Source organism: Coenobita brevimanus, chromosome 25 (assembly GCF_032717465.1).
Source record: "Coenobita brevimanus isolate Jiangsu-jjx chromosome 25, ASM3271746v2, whole genome shotgun sequence".
Classification (NCBI taxonomy): domain Eukaryota; kingdom Metazoa; phylum Arthropoda; class Malacostraca; order Decapoda; family Coenobitidae; genus Coenobita; species Coenobita brevimanus.
The window spans coordinates 45,218,638-45,238,461 of record NC_136978.1 but is presented as its reverse complement, the minus strand read 5'-3'; the positions used below and the strand labels follow the sequence as shown (position 1 = coordinate 45,238,461).

General features: G+C 41.5%; 1 protein-coding gene across 1 annotated transcript; it reads left to right on the top strand.

Annotated features, from left to right (window-relative positions):
• Positions 1-309: 309 nt before the first annotated feature.
• On the top strand, positions 310-19,574 carry LOC145393841 (uncharacterized). The gene is made up of 6 exons (XM_080267883.1): positions 310-335; positions 4,383-4,699; positions 14,170-14,518; positions 14,698-15,010; positions 16,979-17,121; positions 19,034-19,574. The coding sequence occupies exons 1-6, from the start codon at positions 310-312 to the stop codon at positions 19,497-19,499; spliced, it is 1,614 nt and encodes a 537-aa protein (XP_080124009.1). The 3' UTR covers positions 19,500-19,574.
• Positions 19,575-19,824: the final 250 nt, after the last annotated feature.

Genomic DNA, 19,824 nt, shown 5'->3' with positions numbered 1-19,824 from the left:
GAAAAGTAAAAAGATTTATATTTTTCTGATGTTGATGTTATACTATATATATGATGGAGGGACACAAGTCAAGAGAGAGAGCAGTGGAAATGAGTTATCTGAGAGGAACATGTGGAGTTAAGTGGAGAGACAGGCTGACAAATGAGGAAGTGAGGGAGCATTGTGGTGTGGATGTGGATGTGATAGAAAGTCTTTGGAAAAATACAATGAGGTGGTTTGGCCATGTGGAGAGGATGAAGGGCAAGAGACTAACGAGGAGAGAGTATGCGAGTGAGGTGGAGGGGGGAAGAGGGAGGGGGAGGACCGAGGATGAGATCAGGGGATGAGGTGGACAGGTATATAAGAGAAGGGGGTGCGAGTAGGGCAGTGAAATGGTGTTGGACAGGGCGACATGGAGACGATTTGTTTCTGGCCACCCCTTACGGGACTGAGGCATCTGGCGGTAGGTAGATAGGTAGATAGACCACTTTATAGATATTGAAAATAATATATAAGAATAATATGGTTCACCAATATAAATGACATAATCATTTTTTTTTTTTTTTTTTTTAAATAACAGAACGGAGGAAGGAAAAACAAATGGGGAAAAAAAAATCCATACACCAGATTACTGGTGTCCTCTATTCATAAAATATCTGTAACAGTTAGACTTGAACAGTTGTGGGTTGAAATTTGGAGGAAAACAACTCTGGGGAAGCGAGTTCCAGAGAGATGCAGTTCGGGGAATGAAAGAATTCTGATAGGCAGAAGTTCTGCAATATGGTTGAGTGACATTCCAGTCATGAGCGCTACCAGATGCCCGTGTAGCACGAGGGAAGGCATGGAGAGGTGGCACCATGGACGCAACTTCGTCTGAGCATTTGCCAAAAAAATATCTGTAAAATAATGCAAGGGAGGCAACATTCCTTCTTACTTGCAGGGGAGGTAGTTTATATGTAATGGCAGGGTTGTTAATGATTCTAACAGCTTTATTCTGAATTTTGTCTAGTTGTATTAATGCAACCCCTCCACAACCATTCCACAAGGGTGAGCAATATTCAAGCTGAGAACGCACATGACTCTTATAAATTATAGCTAACTGCTCATCGGCGAAGAAGTTACGGACTCTGTACAATAATCCAAGTTTCTTTGAGGCGGTTTTAGCAAGTGATCTGACATGAGAGGTCCAGCTGAGGGCACTGTTAAGTGAGACACCAAGAATTTCAATACTTTTGGAGATGGGAATATTAGTAGCACTGAAGGTAATGTACGAATCTAGCAATATCTGTCTATTAGTAAACTGTATATATTTAGTTTTACTAGCATTAAAAGAGACAAGGTTGTTTTGTCCCCATTCACTGATTGTAGCTAGATCTTGATTTATGGAGATGGCTGTACTGAGTTGAGAGGTAGTGATATTAGACTTTGTAAATGGATGTCTGAGTGTGAATGAACTATGGAGTGTTGAGTCATCTGCATATGAGTGAACGGGATTGTGAGTGACAGATAAGAGATCATTAATATGAACCAGAAATAGGGTTGGCGCCAGAACTGATCCCTGCGGCACGCTGGCGTTAATTGAGTGGAAACTCGAATATACATCATCTACTTTTACTCTTATTTTCCTGTCACTAAGATAAGAAGAAATCAAAGGAACAAAAGACGTTAGTCCATAGCAAGGGAGTTTGGACAGCAGGGAACGGTGCCATACTCTGTCGAAAACTTTAGAGATATCAAGAGCTACTGCATGAGTTTCTCCAAAAAGATCAATTGATTGATGGATGGTATGAGTTAAGAGATTGAGTATGTCAATGGTGGATCTTTCGTGGCGAAAACCGTATTGTCTATCACTAATTAAGTTGTTGGATTCAAGATGTTTAACAATATGCTTATTAATCAAAGTTTCAAATACCTTACCAAGAGAAGATGTGACAGCTATTGGTCTGTAATTGGAGGGGTCAGACGAGCTTCCTTTCTTCGGAACTGGGTGGATATTGGCTTGTTTCCATGAATTTGGGAATAAAGAAGTACGTATGCATAGTCTGAATAATTTGGCTAGGACAGAGGCAAGTTCAGGGGAACACTTTTTCAAAACAATTGGCGGAATTCCATCTGGGCCTGGAGCTTTGTTGGTAGGTAAATTGTCTAGGATGGATTTTACGAATCTTGTCTGTATTTTAAGTGGGGCAATTTCGGGAGAATCAAGTTCCAGTACTGAGACATTCTGGCTGGTATCATCTATGGTAGAGTTTCTGGCAAAGGTACTAGCAAAGATATCTCCTTTCCCACCTGGGTCATTTGTAATATTGCCATCTGAAGATTTTAGTGGGGGAATGGAAGATGACTTGTTAAAGTTATTATTGAAAGAATTAAGTGTTGACCAGAATATTCTATTGTCATTAAGGTTGTTAAGTAGTTTTGATGCTTGCTTTTCAAGAAAGTTTGATTTAGATAGATTTAATACAGCTTTTGTATGATTTCTAGCAATTTTAAATTGGGAGAGTGATTCAGATGTTTTTGATTTTAAGTAAGAGTTATATGCTAATGACTTTTGGGCTGTTGCTCTGGCACAATTGCCATCAAACCATTTTTGGAGAGTTTGATCTTTTAGTGAATTGTTGACTTGGTATGAATAAATCCATACCAGCTAGTATTAAGTCGCAAATGTGGCACTGGGTAGAATTGGGATCACTAGAGAAGAAAGACTGCCATGGAACGTCAGCAAGATAATTTCTAAATCCATCCCAGTCTGCCCTGTCAAAGTGCCATCGGGTCACCCTGACAGGTTCGGAATGGGGAGGTGTAGGAGGGTTAACTAATGAGGCTTTGATGAGATTGTGGTCAGAGGATCCAAGTGGTGACAGTACCTCTATCCTGTATTGATCTGGATTATTTGTCAAGAATAAATCCAAGAGATGGGCATTATGGTCAGGATTATCAGGTATTCTGGTTGGTTGCTTTACCAACTGGGTGAGATTAAACGATTCCGCAAACAGCTCGCATTCTAGACCAGCGTCGTCAGTCCGGGCAGAATGCAATAACCATTCAACATTGTGTATGTTAAAATCACCCAAAATGGTCATTTCATTGCCAAGGAGAAGGTCAAGGTTACTCAACTGAGTGGATATGGAATCAAATACACTGGGTTCCGAAGAAGCATTGGGGGAACAATAAACTACACAGATATATTTGGTAATGTTTTGGCAATTTAATTTATATAATGAGTAATCAAAACTGGATGAAGTGAAGTTTCAAATAGTATCAACTGCATATTGGGATTTGATATAACAACAGGTGCCGCCCTTGTTTCGAAAGTTTGTAAGGAGATGGTAACCGGGAAAACAAAATGGAGATATATCGGTAGAGGGTGAGATTTGTGGTTCTGTGAGGAAAAGGGCCAAAGGGGATATGGACTGAAGGAAAAAATGAACTGAGTTTAAATTTGTGGTAAGGCCGCGGATGTTGGTAAAGAATAAGGCCACACCATCACCTCTTCGCCGATGAGCATTCCCGGAAATAGCAACAGTCGCTGCCGGCACAGTCGCTTGATGGCGACCGGGAGGACCATGTGCCTCCAGCCCTACCCTGCCGGTGGTGGCAATCCGAGGTACCACCTCATTTGATTGTAAGATTGCAGCGGCCATTACTAAAGGTGTGAACAGAAGGTGTGATATGTTATGTGCATGTTGTGTGGTGTAGACAGTTGAAGGTAGAGGTATTATGAGAGCATGCTGGCCTACTCTCTGTGTAAATGAATGCACTGAAAATATTCAGAAAAGGGAGATGGTCAGGATCAAGTCCTGAGGGCTGGTGAAACGGGAGCTCCAGCTCTCCCTATCACCAGCTTGCCATCCACCTCGGGAGTGGTGAACTGTCAAAAACATTGTTATGCAACATTTGCGGTGAAAGCTTTGTCAAACTTCATGTGTAGTTTGGGAAAGTTGATGTAAACCATCAGGAATCATTACATAATGTGAGGTAATTGTTCCATTTTCAGATTCTGAAATACTAACCTTACCTGAGTGAATGCATGTCTTTCTCATTGCTGGCCTAGGTCACACTGTAGATTCCATACCATTAGATTTAGAATATGTCTATATATAATGGGGTTCTATGTAAGCCTATGTTGTCAGAACCAATGTGGGGATCCCCTCTTTGGCTCTGGTGTTGTGTGCATGCCAGGTGAGCACGTGGGCCAGAGTTCACATCCCGGTCACTACAGCGATTAGTAAGTTCATATGGCCTTTACATATACATAATCATGCCAAAATCCTGAGTAAGACTAATGTTTAACCATGCAGAAAACAGCATCCACATATTTTCATAAAGACTGTATGCAGTGGCTTAAATAGTTGTGTAACACCTTACAAATGTCATTAAAGTCTTATCCACAACCCCCCTAGGTTTGCTTGGGCCTACGCTACAAACCTGGCTAAGAACAAGGAGGTAATAATGATGGAGGACCTGCGAGCTGGTGGGTTCCAGATGAATGACAGGCGGCGAGGGGTGGACACGACCCACAGCACACTGGTGCTGCAGGAGATGGCCAGGCTACATGCTGCATCTGTCATCATGGAAGCATCACTGCCCACCAAAGACACTGCTAAGACATGGCTTGTCCTTGTTGATAAGTGGATAATTGATGAGATAAACAAAACAGTATTTAGTACAATGAAAAGTGGCCAGATGGAAGCTGCAGCTTTGATGTTGGAGAAGGCAGGTTCACTTGAGTTTTCATTCAGTTATCTCATAATGACATCCTTTTAAGCTTTCCTTTTGTAGCATACGACAATTCAATGTGAAATCCTTTTGAATGATGATAAATCTGAAATGGTGGAAGGATTGAGCACCATAGTACAGTAATGGAAAAGAAAGGTAAATGTGTAAAGAACAGTGGAAAATTTAGTGGCTAAGGAAGAAAGTGGCAAATGGTATGACCATGGTATGGAAGGGAGGCCTGAGTACAGATGCTGCAACAGGACTGCATGGAGGGGATCCTAATGGCCATTTTAACTGGTGTGGTGGATGAGTTTGGGAGCGTGTGTAAGAAACGGAATCTAAAGGTGAATGTAGGAAAGAGTAAAGTTATGGTCTTTGAGAGAGGTGAAGTCAGTGAATGTACAGTGAGGCTGGATGAGGAGGAAATGGAAAATGTCAGTGCGTTTAAGTACTTGGGTAGTGTGATGAGTGAGGATGGAAATTTAGAGGGTGAAGTGCTTGAAAGGGTACAGCAAGGAAGAAAGGTTGGTGGTTCCTTGAAAGCAGTGATAAGAAACAGGGAAGTGAGTGCGGAAGTGAAAAAGTTACTACATGACAGTATTGTGATACCAACTCAAACCTATGGAAGCGAAGCTTGGATGGTGTTGGAGGGACAGAGGCCAAGAGTTAGAGTAGTAGAAATAAGTTATCTGAGAGGACCATGTGGAGCCGCACGGAGAGACAGACTGACAAATGAGGAAGTGAAGGAGAGTTGTGGTGTGGATGTGGATGTGATAGGAAGCGTTAGGAGAAACACACTGAGGTGGTTTGGCCATGTGGAGAAGATGGAGAGTGGCAGACTGACGAGGAGAGTGTATGTGAGTGAGGTGGACGGGGGGAGAGGGAGGGGAAGGCCAAGGATGAAATGAGTGGAGAGGTATATGAGAGAAGGAGATATGGGCTGGGAGCAGGGCAGTGAAATAGCGGGGGACAGGGCGACATGGAGGCGATTCGTTTGTAGCCACCCCTTACCGGATTAAGGCGTCTGGCAATAGAATAGATAGAAGGTGAATGAAGTGTAGTTGGCTTTGATGACTTCGCAACACCTTTTCCGTAGCGATTTATTCTAAACAGAATATCACTTGCTTGTTTTTTATGTAAGCTTTCTCGACATTAAAACCAAATATCATACAAGAAAAATTTGAAATGTAATAAATAAGTCGCAAAGGAATGGATGTTGAGAACCCTGCTGTGCCACCGTCAGTCAGGTGCATGGGCGTCAGTGGCGAGACGCACACATCAGCATGACACTCGCGTCTCGTCACCCTGACTTGCGTTTTTTTTTTTCTTTAATCAGCTGTAGACCTTTCACCTTCACTTGGCCCATAATTTCATCCTTTTGTAGCTTTTCTTTCACGTAACTCAGTGGTAGAAAAGGACACCAGGCTGCTACCAGTCTACTTCCTTCCCATTGCACTTCGTGACTGTCATCATAATCTAATGTTAATCTATTGTTTCAGTACTGTATTCAAAATGGAGAGATGGCACTTTGGGCCATGCTAGAGTGAAAAGAGTTGACTTAGTGCATCTGTCACAGCGTTCACCAACAGAGTGCTACACAAAGTATGTTCGTTGAGTAAGATCATGTTTATTCCCCGTTTAGAGGTACATGTTTAGTAAGATCCTGTAATCCCCGCTTAGAAGTATGTTTGTTTAGTAAGATCCTGTATTCCCCGCTTAGAAGTACTGTATGTTTGTTTAGTAAGATCATGTATTCCCCGCATAGAGATATTGTATGTTTGTTTAGTAAGATCCTGTATTCCCCGCTTAGAAGTACTGTATGTTTGTTTAGTAAGATCCTGTATTCCTCGCTTAGAAGTATGTTTGTTTAGTAAGATCCTGTATTCCTAGCTTAGAAGTACTGCATGTTTGTTTAGTAAGATCATTGCCACTGCAGAGTGTGTCACACCCTCCCAGCTGCGTTCCTGCATGTGACCTTGGTGTGACTTTGGCGAAAGCTTTGCCATTGCACTTGACATCTCAAAGGCTTTCGATCGAGTCTGGCATAAATCTTTTATTTCCAAACTGCCCTCCTACGGTTTCTATCCTTCTATCTGTGCCTTCATCGCTAGCTTCCTTTCTGATCGTTCTATAGCCGCTGTTGTAGACGGCCATCGTTCTTCTCCTAGATCTATCAACAGTGGTGTTCCTCAGGGCTCTGTCCTATCACCAACTCTCTTCCTTTTATTCATCAATGATCTTCTAAGCTGTACATCTAACCCTATCCACTCATACGCTGATGACTCCACCCTTCACCTTTCCATTCGGTTCCCGCAACGCCCATCTCAACAGTTACTTCAACAAACAAGGGATGAGGCTATGGCACACCTAATGTCTGACTTGGCTCGTATCTCTGACTGGGGTAAAAATAATATGGTTGTCTTTAATGCATCTAAGACTCAGTTCTTACACCTATCAACCCGACAAAATCTTCAACAGGTATACCCACTAATGTTTAATAATATTCAGCTTAATCCTGCATCATCCTTGAACATGCTTGGGGTTTCATTTACTCGGGACTTATCTTGGAAAGATCATATTACATCTCTTGTAAAATCTGCTTCCAAGAGATTGGGTGTGCTAAGCCGACTCCGGTCTTTCTTTACCCCTGCGCAATTGTTGACTCTATACAGGGGTTTTATCCGCCCCTGTGTGGAGTACAACTCTCATGTGTGGGGAGGCTCCCCACATACAGCTCTTCTCAATAGGGTGGAGTCAAAGGCTTTTCGTCTCATTAACTCTCCTCCTCTTACTGACTCCCTTCAACCTCTGTCTCTTCGCCGCACTGTTGCATCTTTATCTCTTTTCTATCGCTACTTTAATGGTCACTGCTCCTCTGAACTATCTGCTTGCATTCCTCCACCTCTTCGACGGGCGCGTAGCACCCGTCTGGCAGCAAACTCTCATCCTTTTTCTGTCCAACTCTCTAATGCAAGAGTTAACCGTTACTCCCAGTCTTTCATTTATGCAACAGGTCAGCTCTGGAACTGTCTCCCTCTCTCTGTATTTCCTGCTGCCTATGATCTCCAGTCTTTCAAACGCAGTGTGTCCAGGCATCTCAAAATGATCGGATCTTGAATTTGGCTCTATATTGTATTTTGTTTTTCTCTTGGAGGGAACTGTTACTGCGGGCTCATGGCCTTTGGTTCCTTCTTCCTCGCATAAAAAAAAAAAAATCAGCGTTATCCTGGGGGCGTATCTATAAACATTTTCAATCCTTCTGGGGGGGGGGGTCTTCTATGATATCGGTACACCTCTTCCTTAGCTACTTATTTTGAACATTACGCCTTAGTATCCGCTTGTGTACTATTGATACAAACTCTTCTATGAAAACTGTATAAATAACACAAGAGGATGTTAAGATTTCCGGAGGGTCGTATTTTAAGTTGCACAGAAAGCTTTAAAATTCTCCTGCAAGTTATGTTTTGCTTTAATACCTGTATACTTTGAATCAATAATATACCGTTGGATGTAAGGGGATGATGTGCAAAATAAATCGCCGAGAGAGATGAGTTACGAAAGCTCCATAGCCTTTTATAATACGACCTCCTTCATTTACACAGCTGCCCAACATCTGTATTTTATTTTTGTAGTTTAGGAAGCTTTCTTGTTTATTCTGTATATGAAATGTTGTTGTTCACCCGTTTGGTATGAACTGTATCGGTGTTTAAAGGATGTAGACGGCTTGAAAGAAAATCTATCTATCTATCTATTGCCAGACGCCTTAATCCCGTAAGGGGTAGCCACAAACAAATCGCCTCCATGTCGCCCTGAAAGAAAATACAGAGTTTTAATGCTCCGATGCAGGATACACAAACGGACTTACGATCAATTCCTGTCGTAACTTAGGCTTTGATCTGCAGGAGGGACGAGGAGGCTGTCGAATTTTCCTGTCTGCTATTCTGACTTCATAAATAAATCTTAGTTACGAGACGAAAGTTAGAGCAATTTATACCTGTTTTCTGCAGGATGATCAAGGAAAGGAGTGAAAAATCTTCCCTTGTCTTCTTCTTACATACACTCTCCTTGTCAGTCTCTCGCTCTCCATCCTTTCCACATGGGAGGGGGAGGCCAAGGATGAGATGGAGGGATGGAGTGGGAGGTATATGAAAGAGGGGTGTGTGAGCCGGGAGCAGGGCAGTGAAATGGCGGGGGACAGGGCGACATGGAGGCAATTTGTTTGTGGCCACCCCTTACGGGATTAAGGCGTCTGGCAATAGATAAATGGATAGATAGTCAACATCTTCCTGTAAAACACATAGCTAAGTTACGACAGGAAATCGATCATAAAAATGTTTGAGAATTCCACTCCAGGAATAAATTGCTAGGTAGTCAAGAGTGTTGGCTTTGTATCTAATCAGGGATGGTAACCACAGATAAGCAACACACACACATATGCACAACAACCTTGAACATCAGTTAACTCTGAAGCGTGCTATCAGTGGCCATGGAGATCTCGTTGCACCTCTTCCTCGGCGATTTGATTCATATAGCACACCTCTTTATTCCATTCTACGCCACTGAGGTAGGCTGTGTCGCTACTGAACGTATATATACTACATAAAAAAGGAAAACGGTGCTACGGAGCCAACAGCACCACCCAGAATACGGGCTTGCTCCCGAATTCAATCGTAAGCGTTTTGTGTGTGTGTGTGTGTGTGTGTGTGTATGTGTGTGTGTGTGTGTGTGTGTGTGTGTGTCCACATTGATCCCCTCGGAGTTCGACGTGTTGTACATCTAAAGATACGAAACGACGAGCAGACAGTGATGGTGTAAATTATAAATGCGTGCCAGCCACGCGCAGTTTTGTGCCCGACTTTTCGCTAGACATTGGGAACCCTGTACAGGTCAAACCGCTGGGTGGAATGAGCCGAAAGTTCTCATGGGCATGCCCCGTATGTTAAAGCACGACATGTCATGTTTAGGAGCGTGTCTATGCACTGAGAAGCCCGATAAGCGCTTGTGCATACTGTTGTGGTCGATGGGTTCACAACGAGCATGGTTGCCGTGGACAACTTTTTCGTTAAGCAAATGTTTCCGAATGCACTGTCATACGGATGTTATATAACCTTCCATCTTATTACTATACCAAATGCACACTGTAATACGTATGTTATATAATCTTCCATCTTATTACTGTACCGAATGTACACTGTAATACGGATGTTATATAACCTTCCATCTTATTACTGTACCGAATGCACACTGCAATACGTATATAATCTTCCATCTTATTACTGTACCCAATGCACACTGTAATACGTATGATATATAATCGTCCATCTTATTACTGTACCGAATGCACACTGCAATACGTATATAATCTTCCATCTTATTACTGTACCCAATGCACACTGTAATACGTATGTTATATAATCTTCCATCTTATTACTGTACTACTAGCAATAATAACCACAGCTACACATAAATATGAAGTGAGTGAAGAATACTTCATATTTTCGTCCAGTGTTTCAAAATGTTAAGGCGGAAAAATGTACAGGGATTTCTTTAGGGCAATGCACCGTAAAATATTTAACTGACGTGTTTACTCGTGGACCAAAAAGACTTCCTCACCCCTCTTCCTCAGTCTACCTCTTTATCTCTACGTTTATGTATTTTTATAGGTTAAATATTCAACATTTGTCGATATAATACAAGGGGATAAGAGGTTGTTATGCAAAAATAAATCGCTGAGGAAGACGTACTAGAAAATCTCGTAAATTGATGAGATCCGACCTTTGAATTCTAGCCTCAATGTTCGTTGGAGATTCATCGCCTTTTCCTTGGCGATTTATTTTGCCTGTCGCACCTAAATATCTTCCTGTATGTGACTGTTACAAATTATGCCGATATTAAGTCGATGTAGATAACATACAAGAAACTTAAAAGTAAGAGGAGAGATAAATCGCCATGCAAGAGGAACTGCAACACCTCCAATGGCAGCTGAAATACCGGTGAAAAAGGCACCACTCGGCAACTGCCCTCCCCATCTACGATGTTCTCACTTCTCAGTCCATCACTGTCATTGGAGCAGCGAACGTCGAAAGTTGTACAAAGCGACCTCTCACTGCCACTAGTTAAAGAGTAAGTGCATCAGTTATTTGGGAGCCGCGTTACGTCACATCACGGCGCCAATGTGTAATTTCTGCTGAAACTTGAACTTGTCCTCAGTTGCTAAGATAAACACTGTCCATAATACATAATATGTTGTATTTACGTACTTTGCACGTTACTGCTCACATTAGTTTGGTTGTGTATGTTTGGAATTGCGCAAGTGACAAACGTAAACACAAATAATCCTGTACTGCGCAGGAAGGCTCATAAATGTGACCCGTCTACGGTTTTCACATTAACTTGGTCTGGAATAACCATCTCTTCGTCTTCAGTGCTGAGTAGTAACAATAGATTAACCTTAGAGTATAATGCTAGTCACGAAGAAGCGATAACGAAATGATGTAACTTAATTACAGTTACGGTATTTTCCTATTCTGCCACTGAGCTACGTGATCCATGATACAAAATGTGGAAATCTGGGCCAAATGATGGTGAATGAAGTATAGTTACGATATTGAACCGATCCTAAGTATTTCTGTGAATACTAGGGAGGGATTCTTAAATAAACTTGCAGTCCCTTCGCTGTAGTGATGCAATATGTTTTGGCGGAGTGACGCAGAACTGTCTGGCGGGAAAAACGGGGACGTAGAATCTTTCCTAAGAGAGGACTATATACGTAAAAATACTGTATATTTCCTTTAGTAGGAAGATCAAGGGAAGGAGAGTTAGGAGGGGGTTTCGACCGTATGTTCGAGAATTCCCTCCTGCAGTCCCTCATCCTCTATTTGTGGGATAGACATGTAGCTGAGGGACGTATGTATAACCGAGCAGTTGAGCCATCTGGTTATGTCAGTGCCACCACGTGAAGGCGTCTCTCTCCAGCACCTTTGGTTGTCGAAAATATATATATATATATATATATATATATATATATATAATGTAAATACTAATGGTTGTATTTTAAGTGGCATTTTGGGCTCTGTAGTACCTTTATGCGATTTATTTTGTATATTACGCCTTAACATTCTGTTGTATACAGCGTGGTCCGTAAAATGTGTTCCACTATGAACTCAGCTGGTGGTATTTTATACATAGCAAGGATGGCTCAGGCTGCTGGTGTGGGTTGTGTGTGTGTGTGTGTGTGTGTGTGTGTGTGTGTGTGTGTGTGTGTGTGTGTGTGGAGGTAAAAGATCGCTTGGTGATGTAATAGAACAATCGACTGGAGGTCAAGGTCACAGGGCAACAGTCATATATTGGCACTTGGAATGAGTTCAGGCAGTGAGTGTTGCACTCACTACCCCTTGTGCATTCTGAAAGTAATGGATATCTCATTATTATTATTATTATTATTATTGGCCCTCCCCCTGCTGCCCTTATTATTAGTTGTGCATTCTTCTTTCATTCTTTTTAAATTGTGGCAGGCACTTCTACCCTTTAGAATTAACTGATTCCGACCAAACGTGGACACAATGACCAGCCTATGACTTAGCTGTGTAAGCAAGATTTTGATTGCTAGGCAACGAACAGTTGCCTAGCAATGGCCAAAAACCCGCTTTTTTTGTACTTCTCACATTTTGAGCTGTAGAAGCATTATTAATGGTCGTAGAAAGCTCTGACTTCTTTAGGCATAATCTTGAGGTCATTCCCTGTTGGAAGTGTGCCGTCCATTTTTCCTTTCTCTCTAGTTTTCGAGTGGCAACTCTGCAAAGATTTGCCTCAGAGTCCCAGTACCAGTTTTCAAAAATCCCCCCCTAGTTCCCCAGCATCTAGATGGAATTGAATGAAACTTTGCCTGCTTATAGATATTGACTATAGTCGCGGCGCACCACCCTGAGGTTGAAATTATCGTACCCTGGCAACCTACCTGTCAAAAGTGCTCTGATATAGTATCAAAGTATACACGAATCATGTTATTACACACGAATACATTATACACGAATATTATTATACACGAATATATTATACACGAATCACATACGTATCGTATTATACACAAAATCAGAAGCACTTTTGACAGGTAGGTTGTCAGGGTACAATAATGACAACCTCAGAGTCGTGTGCCGCGACTATAGTACTACAACTTTCTATTGCACACCTGTGTGTGCTACATTGGCCAGGTCAGGGGTCAAAGGTCATCAGATGCAAAAACAGTGAAAATAGCTAAAATCACGACTATGCTCGCACGAAATGCTAAGGTTCTGATGACTATTAAGCCGGGGTCATGATTCTTTGGTGGAATGTTGCACTGGAGTACCTCCATAGAAAAGTGACATTTAGTGTCGAAACTCACTTCCAGTCACTGGTAGCGGCCCTTAGAAGTTGTACCTCTGGTGGGCCATTCCACCAACTTCAAGTTACCTGCTCCACAGTGCGTGGATGGAACCAAATGAAACTTTACATGCTTATAGACGTTAATGAGTACTACAAGTGTGCTTCGTACATGCATGACCTATATCTGCCAGGTCAGGAGGCAAAAGTCATCAAGTGCCGAAAATATGAAAAGCACTACAGCTACGACCTTCCTTGTGTGAAATGCTAAGATTCCAAAGATTATTAAACAAGGGCCATGATTCCTGGGTGGAATGTTCCTCTGGAGTACCTCTATATAGAAATGACTTTTTGTGTCGAAACTCACTTCCAGTCGCTGGCAAAGCTTGGTCCACTGAAAACTGGCCATCATTACATACCGGCTTGTTGTTGTTGTTATTATTATTATTATTATTATTATTATTACTACTACTACTCCTACTACTACTACTACTACTCCTACTACTATTACTACTACTACTCCTACTACTCCTACTACTATACTACTACTACTCCTACTACTATTACTACTACTACTACTACTACTATACTGCTGCTACTACTACTACTACTACTACTACTACAATAATCACCTCCATCCATCGGAGAATTGTATTGTGAAGATCAAAACCAACCTTGCTAATCACAATTCACCATTTGGAGTTGTAATGTGAAGGTTAACACTAACCCTCATATTACAATCCGTTGGCCCCAAGCACGCCAACGGCTGTGGTTACCAGCCATTTACTATTACTATTATTATTTTTATTTTATATTTATTGATATTACAGTGTAAATTAAGACATTAAGCTATTGGAGTCGCTGGTCTATGCGACTCTCGACTACTACTACCACCACCACTAGTACTACTTCTACAGCTACTATTACTACTCCCACTACCATTATTACTACTATTACTACTACTACTGCTACTAGTTTTAACATGATCTGTATAAATATAAAACAGATATTGAGTTGCTTAGGCAATTTATAATTCAGGATGGTCTGTTACAGTAACTCAAAGGCAACATAAATATCACCCTTTATAATGCACATCCTCCGTGTCTGCAGTGCCCACCACCGACAACCGATGTCTGGTGACGGAGGCGCTGGTCAAGGCCACACTGAAAGCAGACAAGGGGGACTCTGCCAGCCTGGTCTCCTACAGGGTGGAGGACTTCACGAAGAAGGGCGACAACTATTTAAGTATCGTGACAGGCGTGGCGGTGCGGTACAGAGAGGATGGACAGGAGAAGGAGGCCAGATACGTAGCTAAAATCACACATTCTTTTCCTGAGGACCATTCTTTCGACAGGGGGGACGTGATGCACGATGTTTTTGTGAAGGAATCGACGTGCTACACTGAAATAGCGAGCAAACTTAATGAGGCTTTGAGACAGCAAGGGATTACGGACCTACGGTAAGATTTTATTATTATTATTATCATTCTCATTATTACTATTAGTATTATTATTGAATTTTAAGTTGTCTTCCAGGTATTACAAGCTCTATGATGTTTTAGTCAATGCAAGTCATATTGAATGTAGCAAAACGATATAAATCTATTAAACAAAAAACTGTCTCCCACGGCACTATGAGGTTTCCCAAGGGGTTCGCCTCGTGTCTGGAGAAGAGGAAGGAGGCACTGCTGTTGGAAGACTTACGGCCACGAGGATTTAAGATGTATGACAGACGGCGAGGGATGGATGTGCCTCACGCCACGCTGGTGCTGCAGGAGATGGGTAGGCTACACGCTGCGTCTGTCCTCATGGAAGCAGCACTACCCAACAAAGACATGCAGAAAACTTGGCCAATTATTGTTGACAAGTGGAGAACGGATGAGAATATCCAGTTGCTTTTCAAGAAAATGATGGAGGGGCGGATGGAAGCTGGAGCTGTGGTTATGGAAAAGGTTAGTATTACTAATTGCTCTCTCTCTCTCTCTCTCTCTCATTATTATTATTATTATTATTATTATTATCATCATCATCATTGTTACTACTACTACTGCTATTACCACTATTAATCCTGGAAGTGAGGTATGTACTGTAATGTCGGTGTTATATTACAATTTTATTACATAATATTTGTGTATTTATTTATTTATTTATTTACTTGAACACCAGCTACACAATTTCATCTGTTGTTGGGTATGAAGCACCTCTTACTTTTTACAGACAGTTTTCATTTTTTTCCAGTTATTATTAGTGTGTGTGTGTGTGTGTGTGTGTGTGTTTTAAGTGAGAGTTCCCTACAGCAGCATGTGTAGGTATTGGTTTAAAATTTCCTGGAGTTGTAGCCATCCACTCTTCTGCTTAAGCGATAATCCGGTGTGTTTTGGTTCTGTCCTGCACTTAAAAAAAAAAAAAAACGCCTAAAATATCCATCTCTCCAATTCGAATTCTAAACTGCAACACTAGAGTACCATTAGATTCTGGTGCTTGTCACGAGGAAGTGCTAAGGAGAGGATGTAGAGCCGTATCATAGTCCTTTCCTGCCACTGAGCTACGTAATTTGCGAAAGGACAAAAGCCTGGGTCAAATTAGATTTTAAAAAGTGCAACGAATTTTCATATTAATCTACCTAGGTCCATATTCTAGTCGGTTAGGAAAGTTCCCTAACACCATTTTCTAAGTGATTTATTTTTTTTATTACACCTTACTGGTCTCTTCTGCGATATATAAAACCTTCGAATCTGGCCATAATCTGCATAAATAAATTACAGAGGGATAATAACCAGCCATATCCAAAAACTAAATTGCTAAGGAAGAGGTGTTAGGGAGCTTCCTTATCCGGCTAGAATGCGTGACCTTGTTCACGTTATCTTATCCAATCAGTTACCAGGACAGTAGTCTCGTTGAGCATGGAGGCTCCCTATCACCTCTTCATTTATTTTCCAAACTACCCATTAATTCATGATGTTTTTGCTGCATATATCTTTTTAATATCGACAAAGATTGCACGAATAACACACAGGAATATAGTAACGAGACAGAATCAGAAATAAACAGGTAAAGAAGAGATGTTTGTGAGCTTCCTACGAGAATACCGCCTCAAGACTGATAAGCTACCCCTTGACGGAACACTTTTGCTTGTAAACGGTGACTGGAGATTTCGTGACGCCCTTTCTTTACCGATTTACTCTGCAATTCACTTCAATATCCTCTTGTTTGAGAATACTGTATCACACTATACTCTGTTCACCTCAACCCGGTCTAGATTTTCGTCCAGTTGCAGCCTATATCACGTAACTCAATGACAAACGAAGACAGTGCTGTAGAGTTACGTCCTTTCCATAGCACTTCTTCGTGACTATACTCTTTTTATTCTAACTTGGCCTAAAACTGCTGTCTCTCCATCTTGAATGTTGAATTGTAACAATAGTTTAACAGAAAAACATGATCTAAGTCACGATGCAGTCATGTGAAAAGGATGCAGAGCGGTAGTATTGTCTTTTGTCTGCCACTGAGCTACGGCATATAACCCAAAAAGAACGAAAATCTAGGCCAAATTGGAGTAAAAAGAGTATAGCAACATATTCTAGTATTAATCTTTACCTATGAATCAGTATTCAAGGCAGAGAGATGCCAGTTTTAGGCCAAGTTAAAGAGGGTATACTTATGCGTCTATGGCTATAAATTCTTCATCTTAATTTGGCATACCCGGTATATTTTCATACAGTATTTCATGCAGTATTTTTCCTTAGCTCAGGGACAGGAAAGGAAAACAAAAAACATTACTACATCTCTACATCTTTTCCATAGCACTTCATCGTGACTTTAGCTTGACCTAGTTTGTCGTACATTTGCAACTTTTGTTTATGAAGCTCAGTCACAGGAAAAACAAAAGTATTTCCCAGTAATCATTTTTCTCCCTCAAGGTTCCGAATTATGCGAACGTGGTGAAGTGGATCAGGGACACAAAGGAGAATGCCTTGGACATGTTTTTGGACATGTTTCGTGTGGATTACAAATTTGCAGTTTTAACACACGGGGACTGTTGGAACAACAATGTTTTGTTCAGGTACGTAGCATCGTTATCATCATCATCGTCGTTGTTGTCACAGTTGTCATCATCATCACCATCGTTGTTGTCATCACTGTTCTTATCATCATCATCGTCGTCGTTGTTGTTGTCATTATCATCATCACTATTATCATCGTCGTTGTCGTCATCGTCATCATCTTCATTATTATATTATTATTATTATTATTATTATTATTATTATTATTATTATTATCATAACCCCAGCCACATGAGGTCCCCTACAAGGCCAGAGCATTCTTCTCAAAGTGAGAGTGACGGCCAGATTTAACCCCTTCTCATGCTGGGCAGGTGTAATGAGGAAAGTGTGTCAGTTTTAAGAGTAGGGCCTGTGAGTGTGTAAGCGTTATATTACATTTATGTGTCTTCAGTCTTAATTTGGTCTAGGTTTTCATACATTTGCAATTTTCTTATATGGTTCAGTGAAGAAATAATCGTTTCCATAACATATCCTCGTGATTGGAACGTGGCCTAGATATGTATAGGCTAATAATTTGCAGCTTTTTTCGTTCATCCCTTCCACCAGTTTGTTTTACATGATATTCCCTGACCTAGGGATGTCCACAAAATTGAAGTACTGAATTTTCATATTACCAACCTTGCCATATGGTTCTTTTGAAGATCATAGGCTTTAGTAAAGTATCTCGATGATATTGGTCAGTATTTAGAGGGGATCCGAGTATTTTGAAATTCGTTAATTAACTGGCAAACTGCAGCAACCAAAAATCAGAACCTTAAGACTGTTGAATTGAAGCATTTTCAAGAATACGTGCAACAGATAGGAAACAGCTGATCAACATTTGAGTTCCACTCCCCCCCCAAAAAAAAAAAAATAATAATAATAATAATAATAATTAGCTGTTCAAGTGGGTCTTCCATGATAGCAAACACCACGGAATGTAGGTACTTGGTGTGCAAGGCAGTGCTGGGACAACTCTTCCAAAAAAGAACAAAAAGAATTGGGGCTAGTGTTCATTTTTCATGTGCCGTCCACAGTGCTCCTGATTCAGTACAACTCCTCGGTCGCCATCATCATTCTGAGTATTTCTTGTCCCTTCACATACCTTTAATTTTCTCTCCAAGTATCTGGGTCATCATGTAAGTATCCCAGTGGAATCTGCGGCTTTTGTAAAAGCGTTTTTGAGTTGACTTATAAGAGACTCCAGTGTAGTCCTTGGAACACACCCAGGTGCACCCACATCAAACATGTAAAAGCTGCGTGGGCAGGTGTGCCCTGTACGTATACACACATACAACTCCAACACTCACTACCAGCCGGGACGTGAACCAGACAGATCTCATGTGCTTCACCTACATTTGATGCGCCTTGATTGCCCATAGGTGTCTGCCACCAGTGAGAGTAGGTGTGCCCACTTTGCCAAAGGTGTGGACACAACTCACGTGGCTGCCATCAAGCCTTGCAGTTGGAAAGAGATAAAGCAAGCCCTTCGCCACCTGACAGACAGACTCCTCCTCTCACCTCGTAGAAACCCCATCTCCTTTCAACCCTCCACCCTCGTTGACCTAACCATATCCAGCCCTATAAATAAATGAATAGAAAAAGGGAATTTTTGCACACCCTTTCCCACCTACCGTTATCACTCGCTCACTTTCCGTCTCATCCACATTGATGCTCACGATTTCTCTCGCAGACGCTGAACTCACCAGACACATGTATCCCCGAGTCTCGGTTTCATTTGCTCTCTATCATTCTCATTCGATTGTTTTTGCTCACACTTATCCTCATTCACTGACGTAATGTTACTTGGAAAAACTCATTCTGCAACTCTTATTCACACCTTGTTTTCCCGTCTGCGGTCACTCAGTCAGTCATAAGTACTTACTGACACATATAAAAGCCCACATTAATATTTCAACTTGTGCCTGCCAGATATAATGATGATGGTAAACCCGTGGAGGTGATGCTGGTGGACCTGCAGATTATGCGTAAAGCCTCTCCTGCCCTCGACCTTAACTACTTCTTGTACTCCAGCTTCAATGGCCCTGTTCGTAAAGACAACCTGCAGGAGTTCCTCAAGACCTACTATGATTCGTTCAGTGGGGTATTGGCCGCTGCTGACTTTCCTGTTCCCTTTACGCTTCAAGAGCTTCACCAAGAGTTTCGGCGCCGGATGATCTTCGGCTGTTTGTCTGGGTTATTCCTTATTCCAATTGTCATAAGTGAACCTGAAGACGCTGCCAACATGATGGACATCACGGACATAAATGTAGAAAAGTTTTCTGAGGAAAGAAAAGACGTTATGCTGAAAATGAGTGAGAGGTCTGATGGACTGTTAAGACCTCGATTCCTTGACATGTTCGACGAAATGATGGAAGCTGGAATTATACCAATGTAATTTAACAGTAGGTTAACAAGGGGACGTGAGGTGTATGTAATTTAACAGGAGGGTTTAAGCTGGGGGGAGGGCAGCGAAATGGCAGGGAACAGGGCGACATGGAGTAGATTAGTTTGTGGCTACCCATTACGAGATTGAGGCGTCGGGCTGTAGATAGATAATTTAACAGTATATGAAACGGCACCGGAATGTGTATAGTGTAGTACAGGTGATGTTTACTGTTGTCATTAGCTAAATAACTGAAAACATCAAAATAACGAGGTAATTTAGAAATATTTGAAAGATTACGGTATTTAAGTTTAGTACCGTATAGGTGATCTGTTAC